The sequence below is a fragment of the Ctenocephalides felis genome, unplaced genomic scaffold (genome assembly GCF_003426905.1).
Source record: "Ctenocephalides felis isolate EL2017-DRISC unplaced genomic scaffold, ASM342690v1 CF-g0.4_SCAFFOLD_00845, whole genome shotgun sequence".
NCBI lineage: Eukaryota > Metazoa > Arthropoda > Insecta > Siphonaptera > Pulicidae > Ctenocephalides > Ctenocephalides felis.
The window spans coordinates 70,000,767-70,019,462 of NW_020536999.1; the positions used below are offsets into that span (position 1 = coordinate 70,000,767).

At 30.6% G+C, this 18,696-nt stretch overlaps 1 protein-coding gene and 1 long non-coding RNA gene across 2 annotated transcripts in view; one reads left to right on the forward strand and one right to left on the reverse strand.

Moving 5' to 3' along the window:
* LOC113363948 (UPF0676 protein C1494.01-like) overlaps positions 1-18,696 on the forward strand; it is a 103,110-nt gene that overhangs the window by 75,788 nt on the left and 8,626 nt on the right. Inside the window, exons 3-4 of the mRNA XM_026606425.1 lie at positions 12,016-12,131; positions 13,389-13,497. Coding sequence (XP_026462210.1) covers positions 12,016-12,131; positions 13,389-13,497 — 225 coding nt within the window. The remainder of the gene's footprint in view (positions 1-12,015; positions 12,132-13,388; positions 13,498-18,696) is intronic.
* Positions 6,177-7,309, reverse strand: LOC113363949. Its single transcript, XR_003365992.1, has 4 exons — positions 6,877-7,309; positions 6,507-6,719; positions 6,372-6,415; positions 6,177-6,306 (listed from the first exon to the last, which is right to left on the reverse strand). It is a non-coding gene; the product is annotated as an uncharacterized LOC113363949 (long non-coding RNA).

Here is an 18,696-nt window from a genome sequence, read left to right on the forward strand (position 1 = left end):
AAAAGTAATAGATCTTTGCTAACTTGGATCTAGCTTTTGTGATATTGCAATGTACTAGTGTTACCTCAAATTACAATGAAAAGTAAATAATTCTTATACCTAAACCTGGGAAAGATCCTCATTTATTGTCTTCCTATAGACCAATAAGCCTACTTCCTTGTATTTCGAAGATATTTGAAAAATTATTACTCCAACGCATTAAGTCAGAATTGTTGAATCAAAACCTAATTCCAAATCACCAATTTGGCTTTAGAGAACAACACTCAACCATAGAACAGGTTCATCGCCTAGTAAATATAATTAACGAATCGTTCCATGCAAAAAAATATTGTTCGGCTGTATTTTTAGACGTTGCGCAAGCATTTGACAAAGTATGGCAGGGCACGCTGGTTTGTTGTACAAACTAAAACTCTGTTCATCAGAACCGATATTTTCAATAATAAAATCGTTCCTTGAAAATAGGGAATCTTTTGTCAGCATTAACAACGAGGAGTCCACCAAAAGAAAGATACTCTCTGGGATGCCCCAGGGAATAAGCGTGTCGACATTTGCTGACGATACATGTATCATTGCCTCCAATAAAGATCCAGCAATAGCTGCGCAACTATTACAAGAACATCTAGATATTGCTACAAAATGGCTCTCTTTATGGAGAATTATGACAAACGGCTCAACATCTACGCATATCACTTTGACGCTGCGCACTGGTATATGCCCTACAATTAAGTTAAATGGACAGGAAATCCCAGAAAAAGATAGCGTAAAATATCTCGGAATACACCTAGACACAAAATTGAACTGGAGAGTTCACATTTACAAGAAAAAACAGCAGATTGATGAACTATTTAAAAAACATTACTGGCTACTGAATAAACGTTCCGAACTGTCGACAAAGAACAAACTAATTATTTACAAATGTATTTTCAAACCAGTGTGGTCTTATGGGATTCAACTATGGGGCACCGCCAAAAAAAACAATCTACAGATTATTCAGCGAGTGCAGAACAAGATCATACGGCAGGAACTAAACGCACCTAGGTACGTTCCCAACTGGTTGATTCACCAGGACAGCAACATGATGACAGTAAATGAAGAAATTCAACAAAAAACAAACAACTACAAAAGAAGAATAGACGAACACCCAAATTACTTGGCACACAAAGTATTCTCAGAAGCGCGCCCAACAAGGCTAAAACGAAAAATTCCCAATGATCTCATAAATTTGTAAACGCTAACATTATTATTATTATTATTATTATTATCTTACTATTTCTATTATTATTATTTTGTTATATTTCATTATTTTTCTAGTATTATTTTATTATTCAGAAATTTTATTTATATTATTTATTAATTTTATTTTTATTATTATTTGCTTATATTTTATATCAAATCATAGTACGGATATTATTATCATGTAAATTTTATCCTTTGCACTTTTATTTATTTAAATTTATATTATTATTTATCAATATTACTTAGTTGTAATACTTATTGAAATTAAAAAAAAAATATTTCATGTTATGGCCTCAAAAGTCTTTATATATAATTTTTGATGATGGACAAGGTCTCATTGATTTTGTCGTAAGTTACAACATTTGTCAGCCATCACGTGGACGTCCCTCTTTCCTTGATATCGCTGTCCCCAATTTCCTGATGTCTTGATGGATTCCAAGATTCTAAGATTCCCTCGCCTGTCTCCTTAGTTTTCTCTTCGATTTTATTCATGAAATTCATAAACCGTGCATTTTTTATGAGATGCCTAATTTGGGAATCATCGAATGTATTACTTTTTAACTCTTGCTGTCTTCTCTTTCAACGTTGGTCTCTCAATCCATTACATTGTAGGCAGAACATTTTGATATTCTAGCTTAGATTGATCATCATTAGCATGATTAGGGGTCGTGTAGATGATCGTAAGTAGTATGATACAGAAGAAACAGTTGTTGTGAGAATTCGATATTTTTTTCTAAATGACGGGTGTATTAAAATTATAGCATATCCTTTTAGACATTTATATTAGTATGTATAAAGTAAATAGATTACGCAAATTGGGTACATAGTATGAAGAACCCATGTTTTATCATGATTGCGCAATTCAGTTTTCAGTTTTAAAGTCATAAAGTGGTTGAAATACACTGTCTTTGTGCAATTTGATATAAGTTTTCGGTATTGGTCGAAAACATATTCACCATGGATGTGGCAAAAACTATCTTGATTATGCATACAACTTTTTAGAGTCGGAGCCATACCAAAAACAGCAGATCAAACTTTTAGTTATTCTAAGTAATCGAATCCGTTATTCTAAGTAATCGAATTCATAGCCGAAACTACTGATGGAACTACTAATCGGGGTAGTTTCCTAAAGCAAAAAACAGGAACTGTGTCGCAAAACGAAAGACTTATTTAAAATCATCGTACAGTTCTAATATAAGTAGTTTTCAAAAAGTTCGAGAAAAAACACACGTGCCATTTTTTACCACGCAGTGTAATCAGTTCATTCTAACGATGCATTCCAATTGAATCATTTTTTGTATTCCTACAATGTTTAAGAATGTTCATGATTTCCATCACTATTCAAAGATTATTTAAAATCGACAAAAAGAAAACTAATCAGCGTAATCTCCAACTGATGTCTTTCGAATAGTTCTTGAATTTATAAAATCGGTTGAAGATTTGATGTAATCGAGAAATTATATCACACACACGCATATTTTTTTTCATTAATTATTACAGCAATCAAAATTACATATATTTCTATAAGCTATATTCTGATATGTTTTAACAACATATAGGATAGAGCGGGGCTTGAAGGTCCGAGGGTAAAAAGGTCTACCGCCGATATCTCAAAAACCAGTAAAATTAGGAATTTTTAACAATATTTGAAAGTAGAGAAAAAAATGTATAACCAGCCACCACCTTGATTCTTTCGACGTCGTTATCAAGAGATAAACTGCAATATTTGGAAATACTTAACAAAAGTATTTTCTTTAGTCTTAGTTTTGATTCGCAGTGGCAAGAACAATAATATAGGTATACGAAAAGTCGTAATATGATTGGTGTCAATATACGGAATTATATTATCCTTAAGCTAAGACAAAAGAACAACTTATCGAAATTTTATACACAAATATAATACATATCAAATTAAAATACAATTCGTGAAATTTAATTGTTAATATAAGAATTGAAATTGTTTTAATTTTATGAATTATTTGCCATTTTTTAGTTTTTTTTTTAAACAAATAATTGATTCATAAAATAAAAATTATACACGTTCACAAAATTTCCAGACTAATTATAATATAATTAAAACTAACAAACAACATATGAATAATATGTAGACTATAGGATATGAATAATAATATTTTTATTTTGTATATACAATACATTGTGATTAATTAGTGGAGGCCTTGATGTGGATTGTAAATATTCAATATACGTGTTTATTTTTTTATATAAAATAAATTTCAAATGTGTTTATACAAACGAATTAAATTTTTTTGTGGGCAGATAATACTTTGTTTGTAATTGGAGTTACTGTCACGTCTATTACTAGTATTATATAGTACTAGTTTCTTTTTCAAGTCTCTCACTGGCACACTAACTTGTTTACAGAGGCTGTACTTAAACACCTATATTTATTTTGATTCATTGATTATTTATGAATACTAGTGGGGCGTATGGAATCGTGCCTTAAGGCAAATTGCTGGAACTTCCCGTGCCAAAAATTATTATTTTTTTAAAAACGATTAACATTTTTGAAAAAAAATTACTTTGAAAAAATTAGATTTTTGAGAAACTATAAATTGGACAAAAAATTACTTTTTTCTGAAAAAAAAATGTTTTCTTTATTTTGACATATTTTGGAAATTCTGAACTTTTTTTCAAAGCTCATACTGCTTCAACTGCATGGAGACGAAATGTCAAAGCGCGTAAGGGCCGCGTCGCCGTCTAACGGATGAACATTGGCACGGAACCCATAGAAATGTAAACAAAATTTATACTTATTGTTAAAATCTCTATAAAATATCTGATAATTTGATGTGCATATGTGTAATGATCATTTTCGACCGCCAAATTGCATTTTTGTTTTACATTTTTTATTAGATTAATCCTTTGTGAAAATTTGATCAATTCTTCATCTTGTTAATACCAGTAAAATGTTTTTTGAATTATTAAAATCGGACGCTCCGTTCTCTTAAAAATTGAGTTATCATTTTTGGCACTTTTGCCCTTTATCTTCGGAACGGCTAGGCCTGCCTTTGCCAAAAACTAATCAGCACGTCTCCTTATCAATACGAATCGAATTGGTGTTCTCGAAATCTTCGACGAAAATTTGTATCCGCACACACACATCATACATACACACACACACTCATAAATACACACACACACACACTCATACATACACACACACACATACATCCATTTTTTCTAAGGTATGCCAAGATATTCAGAAACCTTCGAAACGTGAAGAAATGTAAAACTTTTCAATTACGATTTTTGGACGATTACAATAACTTACCCTAGGGAAAGTTAATAATTTACAACATTTAATCTATTTGTTGATATATCTATCTGGCATGTTTGATAGAGTCCAAAATTGAACGAACTGTTCTAATACTACAGTATGTGTTCTATTGTACTACAGAAATACTGACAATTTTCTTAATGCAAGAAACTTACACCTAGATTAATTTTATTATACTGCTTCTCCTGATTCTATATTCTTTATATAATATACTTTTATCATAACCATTCATAAAATTTTAATGATCTTTATATGATCATTTATTAAACTGAAGATGCATCCTTGTCGCCTACGGATTATGTTTATTTGACAGACAAATATTTGTACAAAGAATTCTTCTAAAATATTGCCACATTATTTAATCATTTTTTAATGGCGAACCATGTTTTTACTGTTAAAAATGCTGCGCATATTATTTTAATTATGTAAAACACTTAAATGCATAACGTTGATAACGTTAATGCTATTGTTATTATTTATTCGTGTATTTGTTTATTATTATTGCTACGTGTAAGACAACAAATCAAGCGTAACCGTTTATTATTATGAACAACGTGCTTGCAATCGATAATTTTAATAAAAAATAGAGACGGTTATATAATTGCAAGGTGCAAAGTTTTGCATGAAATTTTTGAAATATATATCTTGATTGGTTTTTGACGATGAAACATTAGTCCAGTCATTTGGTCGTTTTGCCGGTACAGTACTCCGGGAATTCTGAAAATTGATAATCTTATAGATTTTGAAGTGCTCTTTACGTAAATCAACTTTGCCACCTCAAATTTGAACGGCAAGTTGCCGCCATATTGAAAAAATTGCGTCAAAAAACAGTTTTTTTTAAAAATATCTCCTTTCTGGCTTATTCAACGATAAAAGTATCTATGTACGAATTAAACTAGATGAAATTTCTTACAATTCTTTAGAAAACCGTTTTTTGTAAAATTGATAGTTTGAGAGTACGGCCGCCTCAAAGTCTTTGCTGCTCCCGGCCGTAGTATCAAATCTCTCCATATATGACAGCACTTTGAACTTGACCATATTCTTTCTAATAAATAAATATTTTCAATGTTAAATTAAGCGAATAAGATCTAGAAATAAAATAATTCAAATATTTTTCAGTTTTTCTGCTGATTTTTCAACACTTCAAGCTACTTACTTACCCGACTGGAAATTGAAGTATGGCGCGGATCAGGGCTGCCCTAAATTAAGTAGGGTCCCAGTGCGGCAACCGTACTTGGCCCCTATGCGATATGTAACGCCTTGCCGGATAAGGTCTGTGTTGGGCAAACTGTTCCGGGCCCTAATCGAAAATATGAAATGGCCCCTATAAAAATATCGAACTTGGCCCTTAACTTAAAATAAGCATATGGCCCTGAAAATAATATGTGATATGGCCCTGAAAAATATATTTGATATGGCCCTGAAAAATATATTTGATGCGGCCCTGAAAATAATATGTGATATGGTCCTGAAAAATATATTTGATATGGCCCTGAAAAATATATTTGATGTGGCCCTGAAAATAATAATTGGCATGGCTCATAAAAAAATGCATATGCTAAATTTTTTTTATTAATTCTTTTGATAACAATATTTTAATATATAATAACAATAAATAACAAATGTTAATTAGGTTTTATTGGTCCGCCTATGATCTCTCCCATTCTCCCAATCACGGGAATAATTTATAACCTTCCCGAGGGCTTGGTTAAATGCTTGCTCTTTAATAGGGCTCAACTGCGGATTTTTAATTGATTCAGTTGTCATTATACCTGTAACAAAATGTATAGCCATAAATAATAAAATCATCTATGTGTACTGTGTGAATAATACCTACCATATAAACACTTCACAAGTTCACTGTCTTTAAGACATTAAACACTAAAAAAATAAAAACTAAAAATTAAAATTAAATAATTCGATAATAATAAAAGAAAAATACACGATAACTTGTTAACAAGAATACACTTACTTGAAGCATTGCGCGACTTATTGCCTAAATTTATGTTACATTCCGACAACTGATGATCGACGTTATTCTGATTTACAAAACGCCCTTTATTCAAGCGGTATTGTTTTTTCAGAACATCTTGCCTTCTGTTTATGGTTTCTTCATTGTCCGTAGAAAACGCATATTCCTTTTGTTGCAATATTTTTAACTTTTCCAAGGCAATTTAATATGTATCTGAAATTACAACTCAAATCAAAGATATGTTTATATATATATATATATATATATATATATATATATATATATGTGTGTGCGTGTGTGTGTGTGTGTGTGTGTGTGTTTGTGTGTATATAACAAAATACACAATACGTAGTTGATCAATAATACTTACTCGCGTAATCTCGTACATCCACCTCATGAAGACCCCAATTATCCGATGCTGGTGCCGCCCGACGCTTCACCAAATCTTGAAGAAGAAGTAATTTTTCTCCCGATAGCTCATAATTATTTAAAAATGGGCATTCGAATTTATCTTATCCTTCATTATATATCAACCAATCCACCGGCACTACATCGATACTCTATTTTCACTTGTATCATTGAGAAATAAAACAACACAATACACTACTTTTCCACTGATTATTAAACGATAATTACACGACGTTCTTTTAAAACAAATAAAAATATATCGTAATAATATTTCGTAATTTTCGCACTTCCTATTAAACACATAACGACCGCTTAGCTTGGCATTCAGTAATGAACTAAAAAACTAACAATGGTCCTCTTTGATAGAAGATGAAGTTCTTACATACATGTATTGGTGCCTCGATCGTATTCCATATTATCAATCAATGGTTTATATAATATGATATGCAACGGCGCGATGATGATCTCTTTCTCTGCATTCAATATATACTTATATATATATATATATATATATATATATATATTGAATGGTAGAGTCTTGGATTTGTGTATATATATATATATATATATAAATTTTTATGGGTCGTCGAATAAAAAAATTAATGTTCTATTAATTTTTTTACGTAGAACTTCAATATTAGATCTATTTGAACTAATATCAGTATTTCTGTCCACATAAAAAATTGTTCGAAATAATATTTGACAAAATGTTTGTTGCCTATTCGTACTATATGAGCAATCATAAATGTATATTGTTCACAATCTGCTGTACGCCGGCATCTATAAAGTTAACGTGTGACATAGCGCCGATCTTTCTTACTCTTGCCCACTCTATTTCATTCGATGTTAATGTTTAGCAGTATTTAGAATATGTTAAAATGAAATGTAAAACTTTTGATATTTATTATTGAAGTAAAATTATGTAAATTTATTTCAGTTTTTCTACTTGTCCTATGTCAAGGTCCTATGCTTTAGATAGACCAAGTACGCATAAGAAAAAGGTCATCGATCCTGTTTCTGATTGTTACACTTTCGATACTCGATATGAGTTAATATTCATGTATAGTCTAGACTCTAAAATGAATAAATACGATATATGTGTGCTGGACGAATTTTCTAAGAAGGTCCTATATCTTATGCAAACAGTTCACGTACGCAGAATTGATCTTATTATTTCTACTTATTACATTAGATATGATTATTATATATATATATATATATATATATATATATATATATATATATAATTTCAGTGAGGAAACTACTACTATTATTAATAAATTGATCATAACTTATAGTACATTAATTTTTTTATTCGACGACCCATAAAAATTTATATATATATATATATATATATATATATATATATATATATATATATATGTCTCACATGACAAAATCGAAAAATAGTAATATACCTAATAACTTCTAATCACAAAAAGTATTATTTTTATTAAAAAATTATTTTATTGTATTCGCTATAATTTTAATATCTTGTTATATAATCGATTCAATAATTATTTTTATTGTTAATAAATTTTATGTAATTTCCTATCTTTCATGATTTTATTAATTTTATTAAAAAAAAAACACTTTTTGGTTTTGTATTGCCATTGGATTTTTTGTTCATAGTTGTATAAAGCTTTCGTAAATTTGTATATTATATTTATAATATATTGATAATAATGAATACGGTATCATGCAGATTATGGAAAGAACGAAGAAATATATTGTTACCGATTACATATTGTTATTATTTATTAATAGTTATTTTTTATAATTCATTTATTGTTTATTATTTATTATTTCTTTATTATTAATTATATAATTTATTTCTATATTTATTTTAGGCTTTAACGACAATCATTGATCAATAATACACATTATAATCCTTTTTTTTACAAAATATTAATAAATCAAACTATTTTGATTCTATTGATATTGAATCCTAGTAGGATTCAAATAAAGAATGCAGATAGGGCTTGTCTAAATAATCTGTGGGTAAGCCGTATTAGGGCTCTAATAATGAATTTCCAATACGGACCGTATCATCATATTATGGGCAATACGTATTAGGGGTACAATAGGGCATCCGAATATGGCCCGTTTCAATTATTATAGGGCAATCCGTGTTAGGGCTGAATTCAGGCATGCCTTTTATGGACCCTATTCAAATTACCATATTAGGGCCGCCCATATATGGCCCCTATGAGGGCCATGCACTAAATTCCGTAATACGGACGCCGGAGTAGAGCCTTATAGGGGCCTATAGGGGCCGGACCTGAGTTAGGGCTTGCCGTAACAAATTTCCACTCGGGTATAGCTACCTTGCCATTGAAGTGTTAAAAAATCAGCAAAAAGACTGAAAAATATTTGAATTATTTTATTTCTAGATCTTATTCGCTTAATTTAACATTGAAAATATTTATTTATTAGAAAGAATATGGTCAAGTTCAAAGTGCTGTCATATATGGAGAGATTTGATACTACGGCGGGAGCAGCAAAGACTTTGAGGCGGCCGTACTCTCAAACTATCAATTTTACAAAAAAACGGTTTTCTAAAGAATTGTAGGAAATTTTATCTAGTTTAATTGGTACATAGATACTTTTATCTTAGAATGAGCCAAAAAGGAGATATTTTAAAAAAGCTGTTTTTTGACGCCATTTTTCCAATATGGCGGCAACTTGCCGTTCAAATTTGAGGTGGCAAAGTTGATTTTCGTAAAGAGCACCTCGAAATCTATAAGATCTCCAATTTTCAGAATTCTCGGAGTACTGTACCGGCAACAGCCTTTTTTTGCACCAAATGACTGGACTACATGTTGAATTGAAAAATAAACTAGTTGGTATTGGTATTTTGCCTTGAGGCAAGTTACATGAACTTCCCAATATGTGTAAAGAATCGACTTAATCAATAAAAAGTAAATTAATTTATAGGTGATTAAAAGTATTCCGAGTGGATTTATTATTCATAATTGAAAACGAAAACACATTAACTCAGAGTATTTTTTAAAAGCAAATTTAGGACTTTTGATGGTTTATTTTTATTAAGACCAAATACTCTATTGTTATACCAAGTAAATCGTCTGATTTTAAATTTAACAAACGTCAAAAAAATTACTCATTTTCTCAAACTTTGAAGAATTTTTAAAATTAAACTACTTGTAGTGAGGCCGTAATATTTCAGTAAGTTCTGTAAGACTATGATACATATCGTCAAAAAAAGTTCCATAAAAATCGGCTTAATTTTTTTTCAACAGTCAATTTCAAGACAACGACTTGATAGATTTTCACCTTTAAAAGTTTTGATTTTCAAAATGGATTTGGTAGTATGAGCTTAAATGTGGACGAAGAGTTTTACACTTTTTTTCAACGGCTCGGCAGATTATCGCACAAACTGACAAACTATAGTCCTCACTGAAATACATCAAATGGCTTTTAAATTGCTAAAATTTTTAAAATCGGTTCAGGAGTTTTTGAGAAAACGTCGATCGAAGGTCTAATTTAGACAAATGCTAAAAAACGATACTAATTTTTGCAAACTTTGACGAATTTTTAAAGTTAAACTAGTTGTCGTAGGGCCGAAATATTTTAGTATGATCTGTAAAACAATGGTATCTACTGGCCGATCTTTACCAAAAACTATTCAGCACGATCCTCAACCAATATCTTTCGAACGGTTTTTGAATTTTTAAAATCGATTTTGAATTGCAGGCTAAAACGTGGACGAAAAATTTTTCACTTTTCTGCGATTTACAAAGAAACGTTTCGGCCGATCGTAGCGCAAAACTGAGAAACGATAGTCCTCATCGAGATACATCGAATGGCTTTTAAATTACGGTGAAAAATCTGTTCGCACACACACACACACATACTTTTTCCAAATTTGGTCTCATTCGATTCAGAATGGCTTGAAACGCCGAGAAAACATAAAAATGAGCGAATCGGATTTTTTTATGAAAACATAAATTTCTCCTTCGAGAAGTTAATAATAATATTTGATTATGATTGAGCGTTTCTATCAATTTTATAAATTATTTTTTATTATATTCAATGTTTTGCGAATTATTAAAGGAAATTTTGAAAGCACCAAAGTATGTTCCCAATTGGTTAATACACAAAGCACAGATACGCACAGATAAGGATGAAATAATTGCTTTCTCAAACAAATATAAAAACTGTCTATCTGATCGCCAAAACTTGCTTGCCAGAAAACTTCATAACAACTCTCCAGGGCCATGTTGAAAAAAAAATTTCTTCAGCATAATTCGACAAATCACTGCAATGGTCCGAGTTCCGCCTTCCGTTATATTTTTCCACGCCTTCTGATTTATATCAAATATTTTACTTAAAAAATGGATGTGTGTATGTGCGTGTGTCTGCGCGCTTGTGTGTATTGTTGGATACAAGTTTTCGTCAATGATTTCGGGCGCACGGATCAACCAATTTGAATTATTCAAAAAAAAAAACCATTCCTTATGGTAATACTTATGGGGAGACGTGCTGATTAGTTTAACATTTGAAATTTCTCGAATATTTAATTACGATGTGGGAAGTTCAAGCAACTTGCCTTAAGACACAATGTCATGCACCACTAGTTAAAGTCAAACTGATACGTGAAACAAATGTTTTTGACGTGAATCAGTCGGCTTGAGTGATTCAAAAAAACATTCGCTTTGTACTGACCGCGAGACGTACTGGTTAGTTTTTGCGAAAGGTAGATCTAGCCGTTTCGGAGGTACGGCGCAAGAACTGATAACCGATTAGAATAATTGGAAAAACATTTTGCTTGTGTTAACTGTATGAAGAAATGATTAGTTTTTGAGAAAGGCAGGTCCAGGCGAATGTAAAATTTTCCTAATTTATTGAGAATTTTGAAAAAGTTTTAAAATTAAAATGAAAATAATTTGCGTAATTTGCGCATCATCTAAAATTTTATTTAGTTATTATTATTATCGCCATCTTAATATTACTATTAATAATTAATTAAACTGGAAGTAACAGCAATTGTCTTTAAAACCATTCAATAATATTTGCTAACAATACTATTATATATTACTATTAATATTAATAATTATTTATCTAATGGTTTCTTTTGTAGGTACCGATGCGTGTCCAATGAAATCGGTGATAATGCGCGTAGGGGCGCAGTTGCAGAAGGCGCTCTCGCAGAAAGGTTTGGCTCTTCTGGTCAACCATGGCATCCCAGAAGAAAAGGTTTGAGAAACTATTCGAATGAAAATTTTTCAATTGTAATGATAATTTCTAATTTTTGCTCCGCGGTTCAATTCCCAATTCAGATATAATATTTTTTTATTATTTTTGTTTGATATTTATAATTTCACGTGTAAATAATATTAACATTTATTTGAGTTTTCGATTAATTTTATATTTTTTGCTAAATATTCCATAATAAAGTCCTCCGTAACTCCTGTAAATTTTTATTTTGATATTACTTATAAAACCTACGATCATATAAATGTTAAGTGATTCCTGAAACATAATTTTGTATTAATAACAGCAATAATACGGAAGAAGAGATATAATTTATTTCCATATAAAAACTATGTTCAAATTTACAAGTGTGGGGTTTGTACTTATCGTAAAATAAGAAAAACATAAAAACTGCAGTGTATAAATTTTATTAATAACGTTTTCAAGCCATATGTCAAAAAGAATATTTTTTATTAATATTAGATTCTTGGTCTGGTCAAACGTACAAAGTATCATCCTCATAATAGTAAATTTGAACATAGTTTGGAAATTTGGCTAAATTTGGAAATAAATTATATCTCTTCTTCCGTATTATTGCTGTTATTAATACAAAATTATAATGCTTCAGGAATCACTTAACATTTATATGATCGTAGGTTTTATGAGTAATATCAAAATAAAAATTTACAGGAGTTACGGAGGACTTTATTATGGAATATTTAGCGAAAAATATAAAATTAATCGAAAATTCAAATAAATGTTAATATTATTTACACGTGAAATTATAAATATCAAACAAAAATAATAAAAAAATATTATATCTGAATTGGAAATTGAACCCCGGAGCAAAACTTAGAATTCCATGACGATAGCCACTCGGCCAATCTGCTATTGTTAAGGAATAGCATTGCAAGCTATGCATGACGGGCGTTGCTAAAATGCAAACTTTAATTAATTTTCATAATTAAACCGCTTTTCATAGGCCTCTAATATTTTACCACGGTTAGTTTGGGCATCAAATCTACCATTGTGCCAAGTTCCATCAAAATCCGGGACGAGCAACGCGCGAGTTCTCCTTATGAGTATAAGGCTTTAAATGTATCCAAAATCGCAAGACGATATAATCTCAATATTTACTATTGTTTTTCTCATCTCTATTATCTTATTATAAACGATAAACTTTTCTAAAATACAATATTATTCATAATTTAAAATTACATTCACATTCGTCACATAAACTTACATTATCCTTTTTTACAGTTGACGAAAGTCTACTCAACTTTGGACAAATTTTGCGATCTTCCTGGCGAAGTGAAAGAGAAATATCTTAGGAACTCGGAACACGGAAACCATGGATACGTTAAACCAGGTATCTACAATAATTGCAGAATTATCTAGGTGAGGATGAATTCAAAAAAGTTTGTTACAAATTATTGTGTTTGGTTGGGATCCAGCGACATCTATTGGGGTAAAGGATAGATAATGCACTAAAAGATAGGGAGTGTTCTGAAATAAAATATGCAGTATATGGTATAGTGCGTAAGAAAGGATATCCGTGATATTGTATGTTAGAAGTTGGTACAGTATTTACGGAACAGTATTGCGTTTTAGGTGAATTGTTTTTGCCAACCTTACATATAACTTTAATAAATCGATTAAAAAAAAATTAAATATAAAGTCTTTGGTCTAAGAGCATTCCCATTTTCTTCTTTATATTTCGCTTTTTATCTATTGATCTTCTGTTTCTGCGCTGCTGTGCCGTTTGCATTTTGTTTCACATCCTGGAGTGTCATCTATCATCTGCATTCTTCATCCTCATATTAATAATTTCCGTTAACTCCATCTATTTACGTTTTTTGATATCGTGCATAAAGAAATCTTTTTCCGATATTGTTTCAATCCAGATTTCTTTAGTCAGTTAAATTCTTCACGAAATTTGCGATACTGCTTTATTTGTCGATCGAATTTATCTTTTCCAACATAATTTCTGACAACACTTCCGAATTATGTTTTGTCTCAGTCCTTCCTTAGATCCGTAGATATGCTTCGCCAAAAAACTTGTTTCAGAAACTTTTTGAAACTTAGATTTCCCACTTAGCTGACTTGCGTTTTTTTTAATGTCAGACCAGTTCGGAATTTTTCAACTACTTTTCAACAGATTTTATTGAGTGAAGATTCAGTTCGGCCATCAGTAATATTGTTTCTTCTCCTACTCTTCAACGTTTTCTTATTCACCTATGCATGTTATAGTAATCGTCAAACAATGAAAAATTTTTCATTTTTTGCATATCTAACTTATAGTAAAACATTTTAACAATTAACTTTAGTTAATTTTTTTAAATCTATATCAACTTCCCGAAGGAGAAGATTATGTTCAGAAAATCAATCAAATCAATTAACATTAAAAAATCCGATTTGCTAATTTTACGTTTTCTCGACGTTTCAAGACATTCTGAATCGAATGAGACCAAATTTGGAAAACGTATGTGTGTGTGTGTATGTATGTGCGTGTATGTGAACAGATTTTATGCCGTAAATCGACGTTTTCTCAAAAACGACTGGACCGATTTCAAAAATTTAAAAGCCATTCGATATATGAGGACTAGCGTTTATCAATTTTGCGCGACGTTCAGCCAATCCCCTTCTTTGTAAATAGCAGAAAAGTGAACATTTTTTCGTCCACGTTTTAGCCTGCAATTCTGAATCGATTTTGAAAATTCAAAAACCGTTCGAAAGATATTGATTGGGAATCTGATTAGTTTTTGGTAAAGATCGGCCGGGCCGCTTTCTTGTAATAAAGTGCTAAAAAAATTTTCGGCGGAAATTTATATAATATAATTTTTTTTATATTAAACCCATATAATTTATATGGGTTCCGTACCAAATACATTTATATGGGTTCCGTACATTTATATGGGTTCCGTACACATTAGACGACTACGCGGAGCCTACGCGCTTTGATATTGCGACCTCAAACCATCTATGCAGCGCGATTGCTTAAAAAAAAGTTCAAAACTTAAAAAATTTAAAAAAAAGATCAAAATACAAAAAAAACTTTTTTTTTTCAAAAAGTCAATTTTTTCAAAAATTTCAAAATTTCTTGATAATTTAATTTTTTCAAAGTTTTGCAAAGTTTTTCTTATTAATTTAGTTTTCGATACAGAAAGTTCTAGCAATTTAACTTACGACGCGATGCTATGCACCACAAGTTCTTTTTTTCTAATCGACATGTATGATCTATTTCTATCCTAACTTTTTAACAGTCCTATAATAATTCACTTTATCTCTTAATACTCATTTGTTGTCTCAAATAACTCTCTCTATTGCATTATTTGTCTCTTTAGCACTATACACGTATCTCACTATAATCTCTTTATAACCGCTCCTCTGTTACTATATATTCATTACTCTTTAGTTATTATCATCCACCCATAGCTAATCTTATGTAAGATCTAAGATCATACTATCACTCATGCCAACATTCAGACAAAACAGTTAATCTAGGCATAGCTAGCACTGTGTAAAATACAATTATATTAAGTTTTTTTTTTGCTTAACGTGAATCTGTAAAACCCCACATAGCTAGCAAAACCAGTTGATATTGAAGAAATAAAAATATAAAATTATACTTTTGTTTTGTTTTAAATTTATGTAAACTTCTTCTGGAAGTAATATTATGATTGACTATGAAATACAAGATTATATTATTTGATAGTTGCTTTAGATTCATTGCTCATAATTATGTGCTCTCAATGCAGTTTTTGTTAGCGTTCAATACAGTCTACTTATCTGATCTGTGCAAATCATATTATGAATATCAAATTGCAATGCATAAATTCAATGCATCATCAAAAAAATCTCGTTTTCTACTCGTGAATATGAGTACGATAAGAGATTATTCTGGTTTTAACCACTCCATTCGTATGGTTGTTGATGTTTTTTAAATTTCGCGCGTTCATGTTTCCTCAACAATGCCACCGATACTCTTTTAGTATCGTTATCATTTTGTTATCGTTGTCGCGTGTTTGCTTCGTTTTGAACATTAATGAGTAAATTTTAAGTACGTGCTTCTATTATGTATGTTTATTATGAAAATGCTTATTCTACACACTCTCATGGGAATTATTTTTAGGCTTGGTTGTGCAATTGTGCTATCAGGTAACTCTAAGGACTTTATGTTAAGTTCACAATACTCTTTTTTTATGCTTCTTTTAGGTATATATGAGCCATTGGGCAACTCCTAGGACTCTTTGTTAGGTACATAAACAATTAATATGCATAAGTGGAGTAACATTTTATATGCATTTTATGGTATAAATTTCGATTGTTGTGCCATCAGGCAATTCTACAGATTCTATACTGCACACACGGATAACACAGCAATGACGCCGCATACACCGATGGATTTTATTTTAAAAATATTTCTGGATCTTAAAAACCAAATTTAGTCAATTTTACATTACGTCAATACAAGTAATATGTTTTTTCAATCATTCAATTGAATTGGACGCTCCGTTCTCTCACAAACTAAATAGGCATTTTTTGCACGTATCCCCAAAACCTGCTTTTGCCAAAAGTTAATCAGCACGAATCGAATGCTTTTTAAATCATTTATTTATTGTTTCGTGCTCATGAAATTGTCTTAGTATCAATTTTTTGATATACCAAAATGTTCAGAAGATTTTGATAAAAAAAATTATATTCGATTTTAAGCTATTACCATAACTTACTCTATTGAAATTTAATAATCTCATGGCACATTTTGATGTGATGGGCGCACCTTTACCCAGATTGAGCAACACTGGATATACTGATCTTGCATTTGTTTAAACGAGATGCGCAGTTGTGTAAATGTCAAATAAATAGAAAATTACTAGAGAAAACAAAGCTGACTTATTAGTGTATCAATGGCAAGTCCAGTTGTGAAAAAATCAACCAAGAACGAAGCAAATAAACAAATCATCAGCATGAACGAATCACCTAAAAGTGCAAACTTTATTGAACGCATCATTGGTGATTTCAGCAAAACACCAGCATCAAAACAACTACTGATTGGATCATTATCAGGATGGTGCACCGGGTTCATCACCATGAGGATTGGTAAGATGGCTTCTGTCGCCATCGGAGGTGGAATTTTATTATTGCAATTAGCCAACCATAAAGGATACATTTCCATTGACTGGGACAAAGTGACCAAGAAGGCTGATAAGGTGACGGATCAAATTGAAGAAGTTGTTTATGGCGATGAACCTAAGATAATGGACCAAGTTGGTATTCTTACTAGGTCGAATCCTTATATTGTAACTGCTTTTATTGGTGGTTTCTTTATTGGATTATCATGTTGAAGAAGTTCAGAGCGAAGAAACTAAATGGTGCCATAAGTGGAAAAGAATATATATAGTCTGGAAAATATATATAGTCCAAAAAATTATTCATTGCTGTTCTGTTATAATATTGTAATATTATATTGTTGGCACTTATTATAATACATATCTTTCTAATACCGTCATTGACACTTTGTATAGTTTAAAAAAATTACATTTTATTTTATGGACAAAAGATAATATTTTAATATGGGAAACACATGGCTTGTCTTGCTGTTTTGGTTACACTTATAGTGTCATTTTAAAGGGTCAAACGTAATGTCCAAAAAGAAACATTTGCTTTTGACATTTTGTTATTTGCATCGCATTTATTTATGGATTTGGCAGAAAATGTTAGAATGCACTTTGTATTAAGCGATTAAAAAAGTAGAAAGGTGAAACGTCATGATGATTAGCGTTTCTTGAATCGTTTGAGTCTTGATTACTTAAAGTTCATCGTCAATAGTAATATTTATTTTAAATAACTTTAGATATTTAAAATCACAGTTTAAGTTTATAGTTTTTTTCAATGAACTTAGAAGAGCGAATTCGAAAACTAATTTTGCATATGTGTATATATGTCTTGACCATTTTGAAATACTGCTAAAACTAAATTGATTTATGTTTGTTCGCGGTATGTATTACACTGTATTTTCTTCTTATGCGTTGTCAAGATTCTTTTGATATATATCAGATATGTATTTAGGTATTAATTAGTACTCTTTACTTTTCTCCTGATCACTTTGGAAGACTTTGGTCTGTATTTTTATCTCCACGTGTCCAGACCCTCTGATCAATTTGAATTATCTCATGTTGAAATGTAGGTAGATGTGTTGGTGTATGTAGGTATGCATGTAGCTATGTAGTACGTAATTAACTTCTTGGAGCATTTTTTTTCTCCATAATGTCACATTTGTGTCGGACATAGCTCATAGGTAGCACGTCCAACTCACATGACGATGATCGTTGGTTCGATTCCTGGCGCTTCCTGATAAAATAATGAAGTGTAATAACGAATTTGTTTGTTTCATAATATATAATTCCAATTGAATAAATTAGTATATAAAGTATGTAAATATCGAAGATGTATAAAAAAAAACAATATCAACAAGAAATTTCGACTTAATTAAAAGAAGATTGCAATAGTAGAAAAGTGAAGAAGATGGATTCAGAAGTAAGAAGAGTTAGTAAAATTAATAAAGTAA